Source organism: Pleurodeles waltl, chromosome 10 (genome assembly GCF_031143425.1).
Source record: "Pleurodeles waltl isolate 20211129_DDA chromosome 10, aPleWal1.hap1.20221129, whole genome shotgun sequence".
Lineage (NCBI taxonomy): Eukaryota > Metazoa > Chordata > Amphibia > Caudata > Salamandridae > Pleurodeles > Pleurodeles waltl.
The window spans coordinates 1,081,667,764-1,081,686,654 of record NC_090449.1 but is presented as its reverse complement, the minus strand read 5'-3'; the positions used below and the strand labels follow the sequence as shown (position 1 = coordinate 1,081,686,654).

Sequence of the window (18,891 nt, the reverse complement as noted above, 5' to 3'; positions counted from 1 at the left end):
GTGTTCTCTTATGATATTGTGCATATGACACTAAGTGGTACTGTAGTAGCTTCACACGTCTCCTAGTTCAGCCTAAGCTGCTCTGCTAAGCTACCATTATCTATCAGCCTAAGCTGCTAGACACCCTATACACTAATAAGGGATAACTGGGCCTGGTGCAAGGTGCAAGTACCCCTTGGTACTCACTACAAGCCAGTCCAGCCTCCTACAGTTATTCACACAGACAATATAATTTAGTAGGGTTATCCTAAATAATTAACAAAACTGTATCCGTTCCAAATCAAACCATAACATGTTATTTCAATAACAACATACAGACTTAAAAGTTTACTTTATGTGCTTCTAAGGCCTATGAGACACCTTTGGCAGGCAGGGGGTGCAGGGGACATGGAATCATCCTCAATATAATGAATACTACTGTGTGTCTATGGCAGGCACACAGGGGATGCAGGTCATAATGGGATAATTCTTTAAAAAATGAATGCTAGTGTGTGCCTACGGCAGGCAGGGAGGCAGGGGAAAATAGAATAATCCTTAAACAATAAATGCTTGTGATGTGTGCCCATGGCAGGCATGGGGTGCAGGAGATAATGAAACAATCCTTAAAAAAATGAATCCTACTATGTGCCTGTGGCAGGTAAGAGGTGCAATGGAAAATGGAAAAATCCTTAAAAAATGAATGCTGGTGTGCACCTATGGCAAACAGGGGTGCAAGGGAAAATGAAATAATCCTTAGAAAAATACTGCTTGAGTGCATTTATTGCCTAATAGACCTATAACAGGCAGGGGGTGCAGGGAAAATAAAATAATATAAAAAAAGCAATTTCTGGTGTCTGATGTTTGGAAGGCAAGGAGGTGCAGGGGAAAATGAAAATGGAAAAAAAATGCAAATTATATTCTATAACCACTGTACATACATGGTACAATCATCCTCAAGTACATTAAACTAACATCAGGGGAACAAGTAAAAAATGAACACATTCCATAAAGGCAATGTCCCTAGAAAACGGCTTTTAAAACTAGAAAAAAATATTTAACACGCTGGCTGGCTACACAAAATGACAGCCGGTGACATGTTCGAACAATAAGCAAGGAGGCATATGCAGGTCTATGGACACTGACCACACAAAATGGCTACTGGCATTACAAAATAGCACTGGAAGGCTCCATGGCAACCACAAATAGTACCAAGTGCTGGCAAATCTCACTCCTGCTCACAACCACATGTTGACCCTTTGGTAAACTGCTTGCGACTTCGGCATTACAAAATGTCGCCAGAAGGCTTAACAATTGAAAATCATGCCATTTGACTGGTAAATTTTGCTTATACTTGTAAGTGCACTTTATGGAACATTGCATTCTTCCAGTCTACATTGCAAGACTTGAACAACAGTATACTTCTGCCATGTGCTGATTGGCAGAATTTGGCATGAACTTCATGTTAGAAGTGTAACACAGAGTTACCAAATTCCACTACAAGTGAAATTATAATTCCACCTGGGCCTACATGACATTCAGGAGGTGCCTGAGTTGATCGCTGGGACTTATGGAATGCTCCTTTCGGACACAGCACCCTACTGGACACAGCGCTGTGGCCATTTACTAGGCATGGTTGCCTCGGCCCTCCTGGACACCTCCACTCCTCCTTTCTTGGACCACACAGAGGTCCCTTGGCTGTATGATTATAAAGGAGGCTTCTTCTTTACAGTAGGCAATCACTGCCACAAAAGCTATCACACTGTCAGAGCCAGGGCAAAGGCAGGCACTGAAGAGAAAAAATATAGAAATTATGGGAAAGTTTGCAGCATAGCAGACCAGAGTGTTAAAGAAGAAATGAAATCTAGGAAAGGAGAAAAGTTGAATGTATGTTATAAATGTGGAACCCCAAATCATTTGGCTTCTTCTGAATTCTGTTCCACGATTGCTATGTATTGCAGGACTGTGGAAATTTTGTCTGAGTGTGTAGAGAAGCCACAAAAAGAAAGAAGAGTAAGAGGAACACTGTAGAGAAGATACGAAAGTGATGCCAAAAGTGAAGCTGGTATTAATACACAAAAAGAACATGGCCATATGTTGCCTGACATGGGTAAGGAAGAACTGGACAATAATGTAAGGGGCCTCGAAGCCCACCTAACTGCTAAGCGAGTACAATGGGAAGAACATTATTAATAAAGGGGGATTCCGGATCCTGATGGACCATTGTAACTACAGAGACATTTCATGGAACGTTTGGTGACATTACAACTTCAAGTGACCTGGAACAGTCAAACATCAATCTGGAAGCATTTGAAGGACACATTATTGCATTTATAGAGTGAACAAATTCTTTAAGAATAGAAATGTTCATATTAAATTGTATGCAGCCTAGAAAGGAGCCAATGAACTGGGATGGAGAATTTAAAGGTAACTGGGGATAATTCTTAACTGAGAGCATACTTTAGGCAGACTTAGCAGCTCTTCACCGAGAATTAAAATGAAACAATGAGCCCTACCACTCAAACAGAGATTGTATGATGTACCAATAAGCATCAGGGAAGAATTCAAGCATTATGTCACACATAACTTTGTGTGTGATAGCATGGAGAGCCTGTTAGAACTTAGATTTTGTTGTCATTGTAAGTAATGAAACTAATGTCTGAAATGCTTTGGGAGTTTTATGGACCTTTCCTGCCTGTGAATATTGAAGGATAAGCAAGACGTAACTATGCATATATACTGCAGTGCAGTCAAGGGGGTCTGCTTAAATCATAAACCATGAGGTTGAAACCCAGGTAACTTGTAAATGTCACAAAAACTGTCTGGGGAGTTTAGCTAACAATGAGCCCTGACTACATTTAGGCCCGTATTTATACTTTTTTAGCGCTGCATTTGCGTCACTTTTTGACGCAAAAGCGGCGCAAACATGCAAAATACAATTGTATTTTGTAAGTTTGCGCTGTTTTTACGTCAGAAAACGGCGCAAATGCGGCGCTAAAAAAGTATAAATACGGGCCTTAGAGTGTTGAGGTTTTCCTTATCTTTGATAAAGAAGGTGCTGATTGAACAGAAGGCAATGGCACAGCTCACAAGAGTGGCTTGGGGTTCTCATTAACTCAATACACAGCCAAGAATAGAGGCTCGTGAGATAGGCCTTCCACTGGAAAAAAAACCTATGAATAGCACTCACAAGGTCCGGGGAATTTGCCCTGAACAACGTGGGGGCACCTTGGCTACTGCCAGGGTGCCCACACACTAAGTAACTTGGCACCTAACCTTCACCATGTGAGGGTTAGACATATAGGTGACTTATAAGTTACTTATGTGCAGTGAAAAATGGCTGTGAAATAACGTGGACGGTATTTCACTTAGGCTGCAGTGGCAGGCCTGTGTAAGAATTGTCAGAGCTCCCTATGGGTGGCAAAAGAAATGCTGCAGCCCATAGGGATCTCCTGGAACCCCAATACCCTGGGTACCTCAGTACCACATACTAGGGAATTATATGGGTGTTCCAGTATGCCAAAGTGAATTGGTAAATTTAGTCAGTAGCCTGCAGTGACAATTTTAAAGACAGAGAGAGCATAACCACTGAGGTTCTGGTTAGCAGAGACTCAGTGATACAGTTAGGCACCACAGAGGGAACACATACAGGGCATACATTAGGAGCACTGGGGTCCTGCCTGGCACGATCCCAGTGACACATAGGCAAAAACAAACACACATACAGTAAAAATGGGGGTAACATGCCAGGCAAGATGGTACTTTCCTACAGCAGTGAAGACAGGTCTGTTGCCTCAGGACCTAGAATTATTGGTTCTTGAGTTGGTGAACCTGATAGTGTCAGAGACATAGATACATGTAATAGGAGGTGACGGAATTCCGTCCTCAGGTTCGTTCTGAGAGAAACTGTGCCACTTGTACTGAGGGCCTCATCAAAATCTCTAGGTGGGTATATAAGCAGTTATTGGGTGCAACAAAACCATCATATGAGGAAATAGAAAAACACAAGACAAAGGGGGTCATTCAGGCGGGAACCGCCGAATGACCGCACCGCGGTCAAAAGACCGCGGCGGCCATTCTGTGTTTCCCGCTGGGCTGGCGGGCGACCGGCAGAAGGCCGCCAGCCAGCCCAGCGGGAAACCCCTTCCCACGAGGACGCCGGCTCAGAATTGAGCCGGCGTAGTGGGAAGGGTGCGACGGGTGCAGTGCCACCCGTCGCGTATTTCATTGTCTGCATAGCAGACACTGAAATACTTTGTGGGGCCCTCTTACGGGGGCCCCTGCAGTGCCCATGCCAGTGGCATGGGCACTGCAGGGGCCCCCAGGGGCCCCGCGGCACCCCCTACCGCCATCCTGTTCCTGGCGGGAGACCCGCCAGGAACAGGATGGCGGTAGGGGGTGTCAGAATCCCCATGGCGGCGGAGCGCGCTTCGCCGCCATGGAGGATTCTCCCGAGCAGCGGAAAGTCGGCGGGAGACCGCCGACTTTCCGTTTCTGACCGCGGCTGAACCGCCGCGGTCAGAATGCTCGAGGGAGCACCGCCAGCCTGTTGGCGGTGCTCCCGTGGTCGGTGACCCTGGCGGTCACCGGCCGCCAGGGTCAGAATGACCCCCAAAGTATGTAAAAGAGCATTTGACCACTCTAGAATGGAACACTCCATAAGATGTCAAGAGACGTTCTGTTCACCCTAATATTCAATGTAAGAAACACAGATGTGTCACCAAGTTGTATCACAAACATGGTGAACCATGGTGAACAATCCATTTGAATGAATGTTACAATTCTAAAACTGCTGAGGACTCAATTTCCCACAAATTCATGTCCTACCCAAAGCTCTTGTATCAAGGGGAGGTCATTGAACATCCAGTTACAGTCGGTGAAAGGCACAATGTTGGATTGGGCTTCTTGCCTCACTCCGCATTACAAACAGGATATATAATCTGGAGTAGATTATGAAATACAACTACAAACAGGAGTGAACCTGACATACCACAGTTCAAGAGGTTAATGAAAAGGTTAGACATGGACACCCAGCATGAGTTTCTAACCGAATATGCTGCCTGCTAAAGTGATCTTTCCTCTTATATTCCCAGACGTTTCAGTTCAGGGAGAATGTTTTGTTTTTCTTAATACATCTTGCCTTGAAGGCTGTGACCAAGAATATAAGCATTTGCTTCATCTTTCAGCTCAGTTAAAGTGTGTCTTACCTCTGCCTTAGGTGAGACCATCTCCTGAACTTACAGGAGTATGCTATAATTACTCTACTAAAAATGCTTTCTGAATCCAGGGTATAAGTGAAAAGTTGCACCACAGATTGGCCAAACCATAATATAGGACCCCAGCATGAGCTATCATTTAAAAAATGTCTCAGGATTTTATAATTTCTTATGCAATTGTTAACCACATTTCTGACTGTGTTTACGTGAATTTTTTATTTTTTGGGATGTGCTTTTCATTGTAATATTTACCACTTGTGTTGGTAATTTCTCCGTCAGGGCAGAGAGTGCAGTCGTAGCAGCAGATGGGTTCTTCCTTCCGAGGGACTTTCCTGTATCCAGGAGGACAGCTCTCGCTGCAGACAGAGCGAGGGATCTGAGGAAGAAAGAGAGAAGGCTCATGTGATAACATGTTATGTTATGTTATAATAACAGAGACTTCTCCCTAGGCTGTTCCTTTAGGGGGCTTTCCTGTATCCTGAGGACAGCTCTCGCTGCAGACACAGCTAGGGATCTGAGGAAGAAAGAGATAAGGCTCATGTGATAACGTTATGTTATGTCATGTTATAATAACAGAGACTTCTCCCTAGGCTGTTCTTTAAGGGACTTTCCTGGAGGACAGCTCTCGCTGCAGACAGAGCGAGGGATCTGAGGAAGAAAGAGAGAAGGCTCATGTGATAACGTTATGTTATGTCATGTTATAATGACAGATACTTCTCCCTAGGCTGTTCTTTAAGGGACTTTCCTGTATCCTGGAGGACAGCTCTCGCTGCAGACAGAGCGAGGGATTTGAGGGAGAAAGAGAGAAGGCTCATGTGATAACATGTTATATTATGTCATGTTATAATAACAGAGACTTCTCCCTAGGCGGTTCCTTTAAGGGGCTTTCCTGTATCCCAGAGGACAGCTCTCACTGCAGACAGAGCGGGGGATCTGAGGAAGAAAGAGAGAAGGCTCATGTGATAACATGTTATGTTATGTCATGTTATAATAACAGAGACTTCTCCCTAGGCTGTTCCTTTAGGGGGCTTTCCTGTATCCCGGAGGACAGCTCTCGCTGCAGACACAGCTAGGGATCTGAGGAAGAAAGAGAGAAGGCTCATGTGATAACGTTATGTTATGTCATGTTATAATAACAGAGACTTCTCCCTAGGCTGTTCTTTAAGGGACTTTCCTGTATCCTGGAGGACAGCTCTCGCTGCAGACAGAGCGAGGGATCTGAGGAAGAAAGAGAGAAGGCTCATGTGATAGCGTTATGTTATGTCATGTTATAATAACAGAGACTTCTCCCTAGGCTGTTCTTTAGGGGACTTTCCTGTATCTAGGAGGACAGCTCTCGCTGCAGACAGAGCGAGGGATCTGAGGAAGAAAGAGAGAAGGCTCATGTGATAACATGTTATGTTATGTTATGTCATGTTATAATAACAGAGACTTCTCCCTGGGCTGTTCCTTTAGGGGGCTTTCCTGTATCCCAGAGGACAGCTCTCGCTGCAGACAGAGCGAGGGATCTGAGGAAGAAAGAGAGAAGGCTCATGTGATAACATGTTATGTTATGTCATGTTATAATAACAGAGACTTTTCCCTAGGCTGTATCTTTAAGGGACTTTGCTGTATCCAGGAGGACAGCTCTCGCTGCAGACACAGCGAGGGATCTGAGAAGGAGACACAGGGCTAATGGCATTTTGAAACAAAGAGAGAAGTCTGCAAAGCTACTGGTTTTAGTTGACGTCTGTAGCACCATTGTGTACCTGGTTAGCCAAGGAAGGGCCTCCAACTTCCATCAGAATGTACCCTGCCTTTGGACCTTCCACAAAGGAACTTGAAGTGCATCTCAGCATTCCACAAGATTACTCAGGGTATATTTACAAAAATGTCATGCAACACAGAGCAGCAACCACCAATGCTCCACTGCATGGCTTGAGAGAGCACAACAACACTATATCTGCAGAGTTATGTTGCTGTTCTGCTCTCTCCCTGGCACTGACGCACAATCAGGCTGGCAGCAAGCGCACACAACTATGGGCCTTAGTGCAAAAATGTTTGCATCAAATTTAGCATGCTTTTTACTGGAATGGTACTCTCACAGAACAAACTCCTATGCTTAGACTAACTGTTAAGCTTTTCTTATGTTGCATGTGCATTGTGCAGTGCAACACACATGCAATGGCAGAAAATTGTAAAGAAATGAAAACATTTCTTCTAAAAAAAAAAACAATTTCAAAATGGTGTTATTTTTAATGCAAAACAGCGTACACTTTTTTTAGTAGATAGGATTTTGCGTTAAAAACCATGGGTTGTTGAATGGAAGCGCCCATGTACTACCCATAGAATGCCTCATTGACGCAAAGTAATGCAACCCTAATAGTGTTTCCCTACTTTCTGGGGCACAGACACACTGTTCTTTGCCTCAGCAAAGAGCCAGATGTTCCTTGGATTTTCTCCTAAGTCATTGACAATATCCAAACAATCAGGTGGCTTGGGCGGAAGTGGGGGGTCATGCCCCCGTACACACTAGGCACTTTTGGGATTTCTTTTCCTTATCTACGAAAAAAAAAACAATAGGCATTGGACTCCTTCATTGGGGGTTGTATGATGTTACAACGCATGCCTTTACCACACAGTCTTTACCACGCATGTACCAGTACCACTCAGTCTTTACCACACAAGTCAGAACCACGAACATACATAGGGATACAATATAAGTACAGTCACCATGCATACCCTTACCACACATACTACTGCCACACAAACCATTACCATACAATTGTTTGCTACAAAAAATAGCATTAATTATACAAACAATTTTTAAATAAGTAGTAAATATATTTAGTGAAATGCTACACATATAAATATATTTGAAACTATTTAACTATGACATTATACTGTATTGTACATTAACAAAACATTTCTATTAAAAAACAATTTTGCCTGGTGACTTGTCATTGTGTGGCACATGTCCACACAGCACACTACATGCCAACGCAACTCACCTAACAACCATGCAATGCATCACAGCGCAACATAGAAATATTTTGAGCACGAACGTACCACGCAATTCATGTGAAAACAACGCAACACTGCACAACTCATTAAAAAATAATACCACAATGAAGCAAAACATGGCAATATTTTGCACATTTTTTCAACATCATTTAATGATAAATTAAATTTAAAAAACACAGCTCAATAAAGTAAGACATTTAAAAAAACATTATGACAGGGTAAATATATACATTTTAATCAGATTCTCCATAAGCAATTTTCCTTGATCCTAAAAAAGAATGCTGTCACATACTGTGAAGAAGGTCAAAAACACATTTTTTTTCACAAACAAAACAATTACACATTTAGGGCCTGAATACGAGTGTGGCGGTCCTCGGGCCCCCACACTCGTGGTGGTTGTCGGGCTGTTGTGGTTGTGGCTGTCCGACCACCACGTTGCAAGGTCGGCAGGTACCCTTGCCAACCTACCGCCATCTCCACTGTGATCTTTGATCCCGATGGGCTGATGGTGGTGGAGGTCAAAATCAGCCAGGGTGGCACTGAAGTCAGCACTGCCCTGCTGTTTACGACCTGGTTTCTGCCAGCCTTTTCATTGCAGTTTCACAGCCATGAAAAGTGTGGTGGAGAACAGGTGCCAGAGGCCACTGGGGGGGGGGGTCTTGTACTGCCCATGCACTTGCCCCTGCACTTGGATCCCCCTGCCCAGCACCTTCTCAATGTTCACTGTCTGCTGTGCTAACAGTGAGCATTGCGAGGGGCTGGTACACTCTGAGGTCGGCAACATTTCCACCGGCTCGATTACGAGACGGCAACAATGCTGTCACCACTTTCTCACTAGGTGAAAACCTTGGTTTCTGCCCGTCAGCCCAGCAGGAAAGTCGTAATGGGCCCAGCGGGGAGATAGCCAGTAAGGCAGTAACCTCACCGTGAGAAGTTGGGCAGAAGGGCCACCCCGTCTCCCGAACTCTTAATCAGGCCCTTAGTTATGGTATTTCATTGTAAATGATTGAATACCCCATAAAACATATAAAATATGTTGTCCACCATTTTGTATTATGCCTTCTGATGTGACCACATGCCAACTGAACCCGGAACAGAGGAACCCACCCATTTGCAAACAGTGCCATTCATCTACGTAAGGATAATATTGCTTTAAATCATCCTCATACACTACTAACAATAAAACTAGAACAATTGATTAAAAAAAAAAAATTTACAGACAATCTGAAGGTATCTTCATCTGTTACATTCCAACCTTATACTACTGTTGGAACATTGTAAATTACCATTCACTCTTCTTTATGTAACAAATATTACTACAATTATATTTTAGATAGAAGCCTTATTCTACTTAGGGAAAGTGCGAGACAGCGAATGTGGGGCTAACATTCTCTATTCTACCAGTGACAAGTACTGGACAGTGACTGGCGAATTAAAATGAATGACGTATGTCTTTTTTTCATATATTATAGTAAATTAAAAGACATGTTCGAAAAAACCTCTAGTGCAAAAAGAAAAAAATCCAGGGAATCACCCATCTAGTCAAAACAAAAAAAACAACACATTAGGTAAAGACAATAAATTATACAAAGTGAAACAAGAAATCGTGTAGGAATATAAGCAGAAGTTCAGAAGGAAATCATTAATGTCAAATAAATAGCTCTCTACCCACAGAAACACAGCCAAGAAGCAATCTAGCAGCACCACCTGAGGAAAATCAAGCAAGAATCTCCAAATTCCTAAAGCAAGCACAAATAGGACCAATAAACCAGACAAACAAACTTGTAAAAAAAATAACAAATCCAATAAATAATTACTTTCTGTTTCAGGAACAGGAAAGTAGAACAGATGTTTTCTCTAAAAGCTCAACCAACATTAAACAAATGTATTTTTTTCCCAACACAGTTCAAGTGCTAACTACAACCTTTAATAATTTCTCTATAGGAATGGACCAAACACAGGGGAAAGATAGCGGCTGATCCTGACACAGAAATCAATCTCCCCTGATCCCTCTCCCAGCACAGACTGCACAGTCCGGAAAAGGGGGTCATTACGAACCCCGGCGGTTTAGACCGCCATGCCGGCGGCGGGGGCAAAGACCGCCATAGGCACGGCGGTTTAAACCACCATATAATGGAGACAGTGAAGGCCGCCTATGGTGGCCCTCCTGCACCGTCAGGCTGCCGTCGTCAGGCAGCCTGACAGTGGAGGGAATCATTTTCCGATAGGGCAGCGCTGCAAGCAGCGCTGCCCCTTGGATAATGATCCCTTTTTCCACCAGCCTTTCCCTGGTGGTTCCCCCGCCAGGGAAAGGCTGGCGGAAGGGGTGCTCTGGGGCCCCCCTGGGGGCTCCTGCACTGCCCAGGCATTTGGCATGGGTAGTGCAGGGGCCCCCGTGCAGTGCCCTATAGCGTAGGCCACCCAAAAACTTCTGACTCTGGTCTCCATAATCCGAATCAGCAACACAGACAGGAATCACAGCAGATATAAGGGGAGCTGCAAATAACGCATTTTGGGGATCCTATGCTATGGCTGCTGGGATCAAGAACTGCCGCTACTTTACTGCAGCCTGCAAAAGGGAAACTCTTACCGCTGGCAGGAAATCATTGGTGGAGGCTTTGATCAGAGCTGTAGTTGCAGCCCCTTCTGTGAGAGACGATTCATTTCTGGCTGTCAGCAGCTTACAGGAGAGCTACAATGTAACTGATAGAGGAGGCATAGACTTTGAGCAATAATGCAGTAACAGCACAACATTTCCTCACTCTGTGCCTCATGATGTCCCAGCTCAGTTGGCTTCTTCAGAGGAGATGATAGCTACAGTCAAACACTCAATTTAAAACTCAGCCTGGCCCTGCCCTCCTGACCAGGTTTTGATTCTGAGTGTGCCACCTATGTGTATATTAGTGTCCTTTGAAGGGGATGCGAGGGGGGTGCCCTGCGGGAATGCCTGTCATATTGTTAGAGGAGAGCTATGCTGAGGCTGATGTACCTGCTTGGGTTGGGTATACAAGCTATACAAATTGCACAAGCCGGGTGTAGCGGGGTCTTTTTCCCGAGTCGAGGGAATATTGGAAGAAGGTGACAGACGCAGAACTTAAGGGTATAGTATGTTTATTTTCTTGCTCGTTTAGGGATTATAGCACTAACTTGTCCGCCAAACTGTTATACTCCAAGTCCAAAACTAATAAACAAAAATTCCCTTTTCTTTTCAGGGCTCCTTGGTGTTCTTGGGACGGCCTGGTCCGGTTCGGAGGGAGAGGTCTTGTTTACCCGGTATTCATGGCCCAGGATTTCCCAAAATAAAGAAGGATAAAGGAACATGTAAGTGGGGCAAATTATTTATACACGGTTAATTGGGGTTAGTAAGGAGTGGAAGGGGGGGGGGTTCTGCGGAGGTGGAGGAATGTGGGGTTACTTTTCTTTTTGTGACTTCCTTTTGTTGTGCCCTTTCTGCGACCCCCTTACTTCTTTTGTTCACTGGTCTGGGTACGGAGGGTGTGGTTATTCTTTATTTAACGGTGTTCCTATTCAAATGGGCTCCCCTTCCTTACAGGACCTCCGCCCTCCCTTCTTAACCCCCTTAAACCCAGCTAACCACCCAGAACCCCAGCCCCAGTCCCGGTACGCTCGTACCTGACTTGGCCACGCCCCTCCAGGGACGTGGCCGGCTTGTAGGGGATCTCCCGACTTCGCCTCGGCAGGGGTGGGAGGCGCCCAAGGCTCTCCGCTCTCCGTCCGTTGTTCCTCGTCCACGGCGGGGTTTCCTTTCTCTCTCGGCGGTCCGTGGCGTTCGTCTCTCCGGCTCTCCTTGACGTCGGCGTCTCTTTCTGGGTCGCGCAGCGCTTCCTCCTCTTCGGCCGTCCTTCCTGCTCTTGTCTGACGGATGACGTTGGACGTCATCACGTCAGGAATCCCTCGGGTGCCCCCGGGGTATCCCTTGGCGGTCGTTTGCTTCGACGGGGAACCGGCGTCCGGAGGCGCCCGGTTACACATCCCCTCACATGACTGGGGCTGATCGAGCCCCACCAGATCCGGAAACCGGGACAAATAGTCAGCCTGACCCATAAGGTCACCCGGGAGGTGGCAAACCTGGAATGAGAAAGGTTGGAGTTCTATGAACCATCTCAATATACGATTGTTGGTATTCTTGTATCTTGAGAGCCACGTAAGGGGTGCATGGTCCGTATACAGTAGGAAAGGTCTGCCCAAAAGATAGTATTGGAGACTTTCGATGGCCCACTTAATGGCAAGACATTCCCGCTCTATAATGGGGTATTTTTGCTCCCTGGGAAATAGCTTACGGCTAATAAAGACGACGGGATGGTTCACTCCGTCTTCATCCTTTTGAAAGAGAACGGCCCCGACCCCCACATCGGAGGCATCCGTTTGGAGATGAAAGGGCTTGTCAAACTCAGGACATTTCAATATCGGTTGAGTGGTGAGATACCTTTGCAAGGTATGATAACTATGAAGTTGAGTCGGGTCTAGTTGTGGGATGTTGTTGGGCTGTCCTTTTCTTAAAAGATTGGTTAGGGGGGCAGCCAAACTGGAATAGTGGGGAATGAACCTTCGATAGTACCCCACTAGACCTAAAAAGGAACGAATTCCCTTCTTCGTGGTGGGAGCATTGGTGTGTAGGATGGCTTCGATTTTATTCTTTTGGGGTCGAAGTATACCGTTGCTAATGTGATAACCCAGGTAGGAGATCTCACTAAAAGCCAGTCGGCTCTTTGTGGGGTTGGCTGTCAGTCCAGCCTTCCCTAAAGCCGAGAAGATGTGATCTATGTGGGCCACATGGTCTTCCCAGGTCTCCCTGAAAATAACGATGTCATCCAGATAGGCCGCCGCGTATCTGGTATGAGGTCGTAATATGGTATCCATGAGACGTTGGAAGGTGGCGGGGGCGCCATGTAACCCGAAAGGGAGAACCTTAAAGTGATACAATCTGGAGGGAGTAGCGAAAGCCGTCTTTTCTTTGTCTTCGGGACCCAACGGGATCTGCCAATATCCCTTGGTCAAGTCAAGGGTAGACATGTATTTTGCTTTCCCCAATCTTTCTAAGAGCTCATCTATCCTTGGAAGGGGATAGGTGTCAAATTGTGATATGGAATTGACCTGTCTAAAGTCAATACAGAAACGTATAGACCCATCAGGTTTGGGCACCAATACTACGGGCGAACACCAGGGGCTGTGGGAAGGTTCTATGATGTCTAGATCTAACATCTTCTCGATTTCGTTTTCTACGAGGGTTTTCCTAGCTTCAGGGATACGATAAGGCTTTAGTCGCACGGTCTTCCCAGGTGGTGTGAGGATTTGATGATGCACCAATCGTGTCCTACCGGGTATCGAGGAGAACACCCGAACGTGTTTATCGAAGAGATTCTTCAACTGTTTCTTTTCGTCTTGGTCTTTGTATGTGACTCGGTATAACAGGTCCTTAACTACGGTGAACGAGGGACCCTTATCCTGAGGTTTCCGTGGCCGTGCACTTTTCCATGCATGAATTAAACTGGGGTCTTCTCTTTGAGAGGTCCGGAAGCTGGGAAGGGCAGTGAGGGCGAAGACCTTTGTAATTACCCGGGGTGTGCTGGAGAGGTCCTGAGTATAGGCTTTCTTAATTATTCTTTTCTCCTTCCGGGAGAGTTTAGGTCGTACCCTCGGAGGTGATAGAGGCATACTGGAGAAAGGAGCATCTTTCCACCAGTTGTTAGTTTCTTCGAGCTGTCTGAGGCTGTCTAGGAGTTGTGGGAATTCCGAAAAGTCAGTTCCTATAATAGCTTCTTCAACCAGTTGCTCTACTAAACCCATTCTTATGGGTATTTCTTTTCCTCCCCAGGTAAGGGTTGTCCAGATCAGGGGATATTCTCTGGTTTCTCCATGGATACAACAGATTGATACCGTGAGTCCCGAAGTGCAGTCATGTGCGTCGAACAACCCGGCCCTGGCCACAGATTGGCTACAACCTGAATCGATGAGGGCCACTGTGCTTTTCCCATTGATAATCAGTCTCTTTTTATAAGGGGTGTCTCTTCTCCCTGTATAAAAGACTCTTCCCCTAGTAACCCCTATTTCCATGGGTTCCGGTTTTTCCGTTTTCAGGGGGCAACCTCGAGCTATGTGACCCCATTCCCCGCAACTGAAACACTGAGGTTGTTGTATATAGGGCCTATCCAGTCCCCGGGTTTTCCCTATGTCCTCATTGATTCTTCGTCCCCCTGTCGAGGATGTTCCCGAACCCAGACGCAGGGGACTAGGTGTTGACCGAGGGGGGGTTACTTTGAACTCAAGGGAGCGATGAAAGGCGCAGGCCAACTCGATGGTAGCATTGGTATCTGGGTTTGGATGTTGTTTGATCCAGTTGCGTGTAGACGGAGGCAGCGCGTCCAGGTATTGCTCTAAGAGCACGATCTCAATAATGTCTTCCCGATTTGTCCCTATGGGACCCAAACATTTGAGACCCAGATCTTTGATCCTAAAATATAGGGCCCGGGGATTTTCGTTGGGTCCCCACTTAGCTTTTCTAAACCGGACGCGATAATGTTCAGAATCAAAACCCACCCGTTCTAAGATGCTCTTTTTAATATCCTTATAGGGGGTTATTCCACCGGGGTTTACCGCTTGGTAGGCGGCTTGGAGAGTCCCCGTCAATAAGGGGGCGATATATTGGCCCCATCGCTCCTGAGGCCAAGTAGCGGAAGTAGCAACTCGTTCAAAATTGGTGAAAAAGGCATCGGGGTCTTCACCTTCTTGATATCGTTGTAAGACCGAACTGGGCACATTCGGGTGTATGCGGGTAGCAGCGATGGTATCTGTGAGATTCTTAATGGCGGTTTCATGAACCAACTGGTTGCTGGCCATTATGGTGGCCTGACTCTTAAGGGCATTTTGCAGTGCCTCTCTTTCCAATTTGGCCTCTTTTTGTTGCTCTTCCCACACTAATTGCAGGTGTCTTTGTCCGGAGGCCAACTGTTGCATCATATCGGATATGGTACACTTCTCCTCCATGGTTGGGCAGTCTCTGTCGCCTCTTCCAAAATCCCACTTCTGACACCACTGTAGCGGGGTCTTTTTCCCGAGTCGAGGGAATATTGGAAGAAGGTGACAGACGCAGCACTTAAGGGTATAGTATGTTTATTTTCTTGCTCGTTTGGGGATTATAGCACTAACTTGTCCGCCAAACTGTTATACTCCAAGTCCAAAACTAATAAACAAAAATTCCCTTTTCTTTTCAGGGCTCCTTGGTGTTCTTGGGACGGCCTGGTCCGGTTCGGAGGGAGAGGTCTTGTTCACCCGGTATTCATGGCCCAGGATTTCCCAAAATAAAGAAGGAGAAAGGAACAGGTAAGTGGGGCAAATTATTTATACACGGTTAATTGGGGTTAGTAAGGAGTGGAAGGGGGGGGGTTCTGCGGAAGTGGAGGAATGTGGGGTTACTTTTCTTTTTGTGACTTCCTTTTGTTGTGCCCTTTCTGCGACCCCCTTACTTCTTTTGTTCACTGGTCTGGGTACGGAGGGTGTGGTTATTCTTTATTTAACGGTGTTCCTATTCAAATGGGCTCCCCTTCCTTACAGGACCTCCGCCCTCCCTTCTTAACCCCCTTAAATCCAGCTAACCACCCAGAACCCCAGCCCCAGTCCCGGTACGCTCGTACCTGACTTGGCCACGCCCCTCCAGGGACGTGGCCGGCTTGTAGGGGATCTCCCGACTTCGCCTCGGCAGGGGCGGGAGGCGCCCAAGGCTCTCCGCTCTCCGTCCGTTGTTCCTCGTCCACGGCGGGGTTTCCTTTCTCTCTCGGCGGTCCGTGGCGTTCGTCTCTCCGGCTCTCCTTGACGTCGGCGTCTCTTTCTGGGTCGCGCGGCGCTTCCTCCTCTTCGGCCGTCCTTCCTGCTCTTGTCTGACGGATGACGTTGGACGTCATCACGTCAGGAATCCCTCGGGTGCCCCCGGGGTATCCCTTGGCGGTCGTTTGCTTCGACGGGGAACCGGCGTCCGGAGGCGCCCGGTTACACCGGGCAAGTAGGTCAAAAGACTACAGGGTATAATAGTGCACCTCCACTGACTCTGAGTTCCACAAAAGTCTTTATAGATACTGATGCTGAGGCAGCCAACTCATGCTCTGGTACAGGTCTTGTCTCTGCCTACTCTTCAATAAAATTACCAAAGGCAATAGTGTCTGGAGCTGCAGCTGCTAAGGTTCCCAAGGTATCTTCAAATTGATTGTGGTGAACCAGCGGTCAAGTCAGCCCCAGCTCCAGCAAGAAGAACAGGCGTTCGAAGGGGTGCCACCTGAATGCGGCTCAGCCACGCAGGGAAGGAAGCAGGGCAGTGGCAACAGTTGTAAGGGCAGCTCACTGTGGGACTGGGCATTGACAAAAGGGCCAAAAGTGATGCTTCCTACACTGTGACCAATAATAGCAACATTAGCAATGAGGTGCAATCATCTGGAAAGGGAACGACACTGCAGGCATCTGAATTATTTCCCACAGTGGTGCTGAGAGACAGCTTCCAATCTTATGATACGTGCCTGGACACCAGCCCCTCCTCCTGCAGCAGGCATTCCTCAGTTAGCTGCTCCTGTGGGGGATGATATGTTGTTCATCATGGTACTCAAGAGCCTACCTGATAATATTGTTGTCGCTGGCTCAGCAGGCAGAGGCTCAGAGGTATTATGAGCAGGTCTGGGTCAACAATGCATCGATACAGCAGTCACTGTTTGAGGGTAGCAGTAAGGTGACACTCCTTTCAATGAGAGCTTGCAGAACTGCAGCAGCCGGTGGCTAGTTCAGAGGAGGTGGGCGCAGCCACAGCTAAGTCTGCTAACTCTGGTTCAGTCTAAGATTGAGGACTTAGAAAATTGCCAGCAGACGAACAACACCTGGGTCTTTGGAATACCTGACAGGAAGGAGGAGGATGATCCCCATCAGTACATCAGCTGTTTGGGCAGGACTTTCCCAAACTCATGGATTGGGAAATGGATTCACAGATTCAAAGGACACACCGGTTGCCTATTTATCAAGATAAAACTATGGGCCTGATTACGACCTTGGCGGAGGGGATCACTCCATCACAAAAGTGACAGATATCCACCAGCCATTTGGCAAGTTCCATTATATCCTATGGAACTTGTAAGATGGTGGATGGGATATCTGTCACTTTTAATGACTAAGTATCCCCTTCGCCAATGCCGTAATCAGGACCTAAGCCTTACAATTTTTGTATGATTGATACACATTCTATTTTGATATATGTGGGTGGGTATTAGTTAAGGAACGCAATGTTTGTGAAAGCTAGACCAGCAGCCCCTGTGGCTATGGATTCTTTATTGATTTTTGTTTACTCAGATCTGAGTGAGGTCCCATTGGACAAGAGATGGAGGATGCGCTAAGTGATTGATCCCTTAATAGCAGTTGGCACTCAAGTGTTTCTACAGGGGCCGGCTGAGTTCACTGATAATGAGTGTACTCAGCTTTGTTTTAAGGAGGCGATCGGTGGGTGCTCATGGGTGCGGGGGGCCTGGCTCCCTGGGCTTTTAAGGTCTTCTTTAGTCGAAGGTGGGGAGGATCCCTGCTTTGGGAGACTTGGGTGGGGGTGGGCTAGGTATACTGGTGGAAGCCAGTGTTAGTCGGGGAGGGGTCAATGACAAGTGTTCGAGGGCACACTTTTTTTGCGATTTAGGTGGAGGGTTTTTTGGGCGTAAAGCTTGTCAGATAGTTCAATTTTTCTTTTCCTTTTCTAAATGGATACTTTTAGCTTGAAGTGCATGTGTTGAAATGTATCTAGTTTGAATTCCTCTAAAAAAACTGCATCTAGTACAGGGGGAGATTAAAGTGAATGCTCTACATATAACAGCCCTGATGGAAACACACATTGCCTGTAAAAATTGTCATTTGTTTAGACAGCTGGGAAATGAGTTGATTGTTAGTGCCTCCCATACAGCCCCTATAAGAGGAATGGCTGTCTTAGCAGCAAAAAACTTAAAATATGAGATTGAAAGACTGCCTCTGAAGTAAGGGAAAGATGGGAGATCACTCAGGTTTTGGTGTATGGGCAGAAATGGGTGATCTGTGAAGTAAATGGTCCCAAGTTAGATGATCCTGAGATGCTGGATTCACTCAGTCTTGAATTATTGGACTAGCCTGGTGACATGTTTTTAATGAGAGACCTATCTGTGTTATTGATTAAGTTATAGATTCAAAAACCCACTTTGTTTTCCTTCAAATAGCTGGGACCAGGGCATCTATTCCAGAGCTTACACAGCTGCATGGGTTTGTTGATGCCTGGAGGACAGTACATCCCACTCTCCTGGGATACACCTTTTATTCCAACCCACACAGGCATTACTCTAGAATTGATATGATATTTGCTAAGAGGGACAGCACTGGGGAGTTAGAAATTAAGATATGTCCTAGGGTCTTGTTAGATCATAACCCTATTACTTATACAGATTAATTTATTAAAGTTAGCCAGACAACAGTGCCAGTTCTGATTTCCGTGACACTTGATTATCAATTCAGACTGACATAAGTTCATGGTTAATGCTCTTTCAGAACTTATAAGGGTAAATACGGGCACATCCTCTCCACTTGTGGCATGGGATACAGCAAAAGCATGTTTTAGGGGTGTTACCTCACAGTTTATTCATGTACAGAATAGGGAAGCTGTAGGAAAGTACCATCTTACCTGGCATGTTACCCC

At 46.2% G+C, this 18,891-nt stretch overlaps 1 protein-coding gene across 1 annotated transcript in view; it reads right to left on the bottom strand.

Moving 5' to 3' along the window:
• The window catches only part of LOC138262488 (vomeronasal type-2 receptor 26-like), a 376,030-nt gene that overhangs the window by 75,799 nt on the left and 281,340 nt on the right, over positions 1 to 18,891 (bottom strand). Inside the window, exon 5 of the mRNA XM_069212381.1 lies at positions 5,445 to 5,568. Coding sequence (XP_069068482.1) covers positions 5,445 to 5,568 — 124 coding nt within the window. The remainder of the gene's footprint in view (positions 1 to 5,444; positions 5,569 to 18,891) is intronic.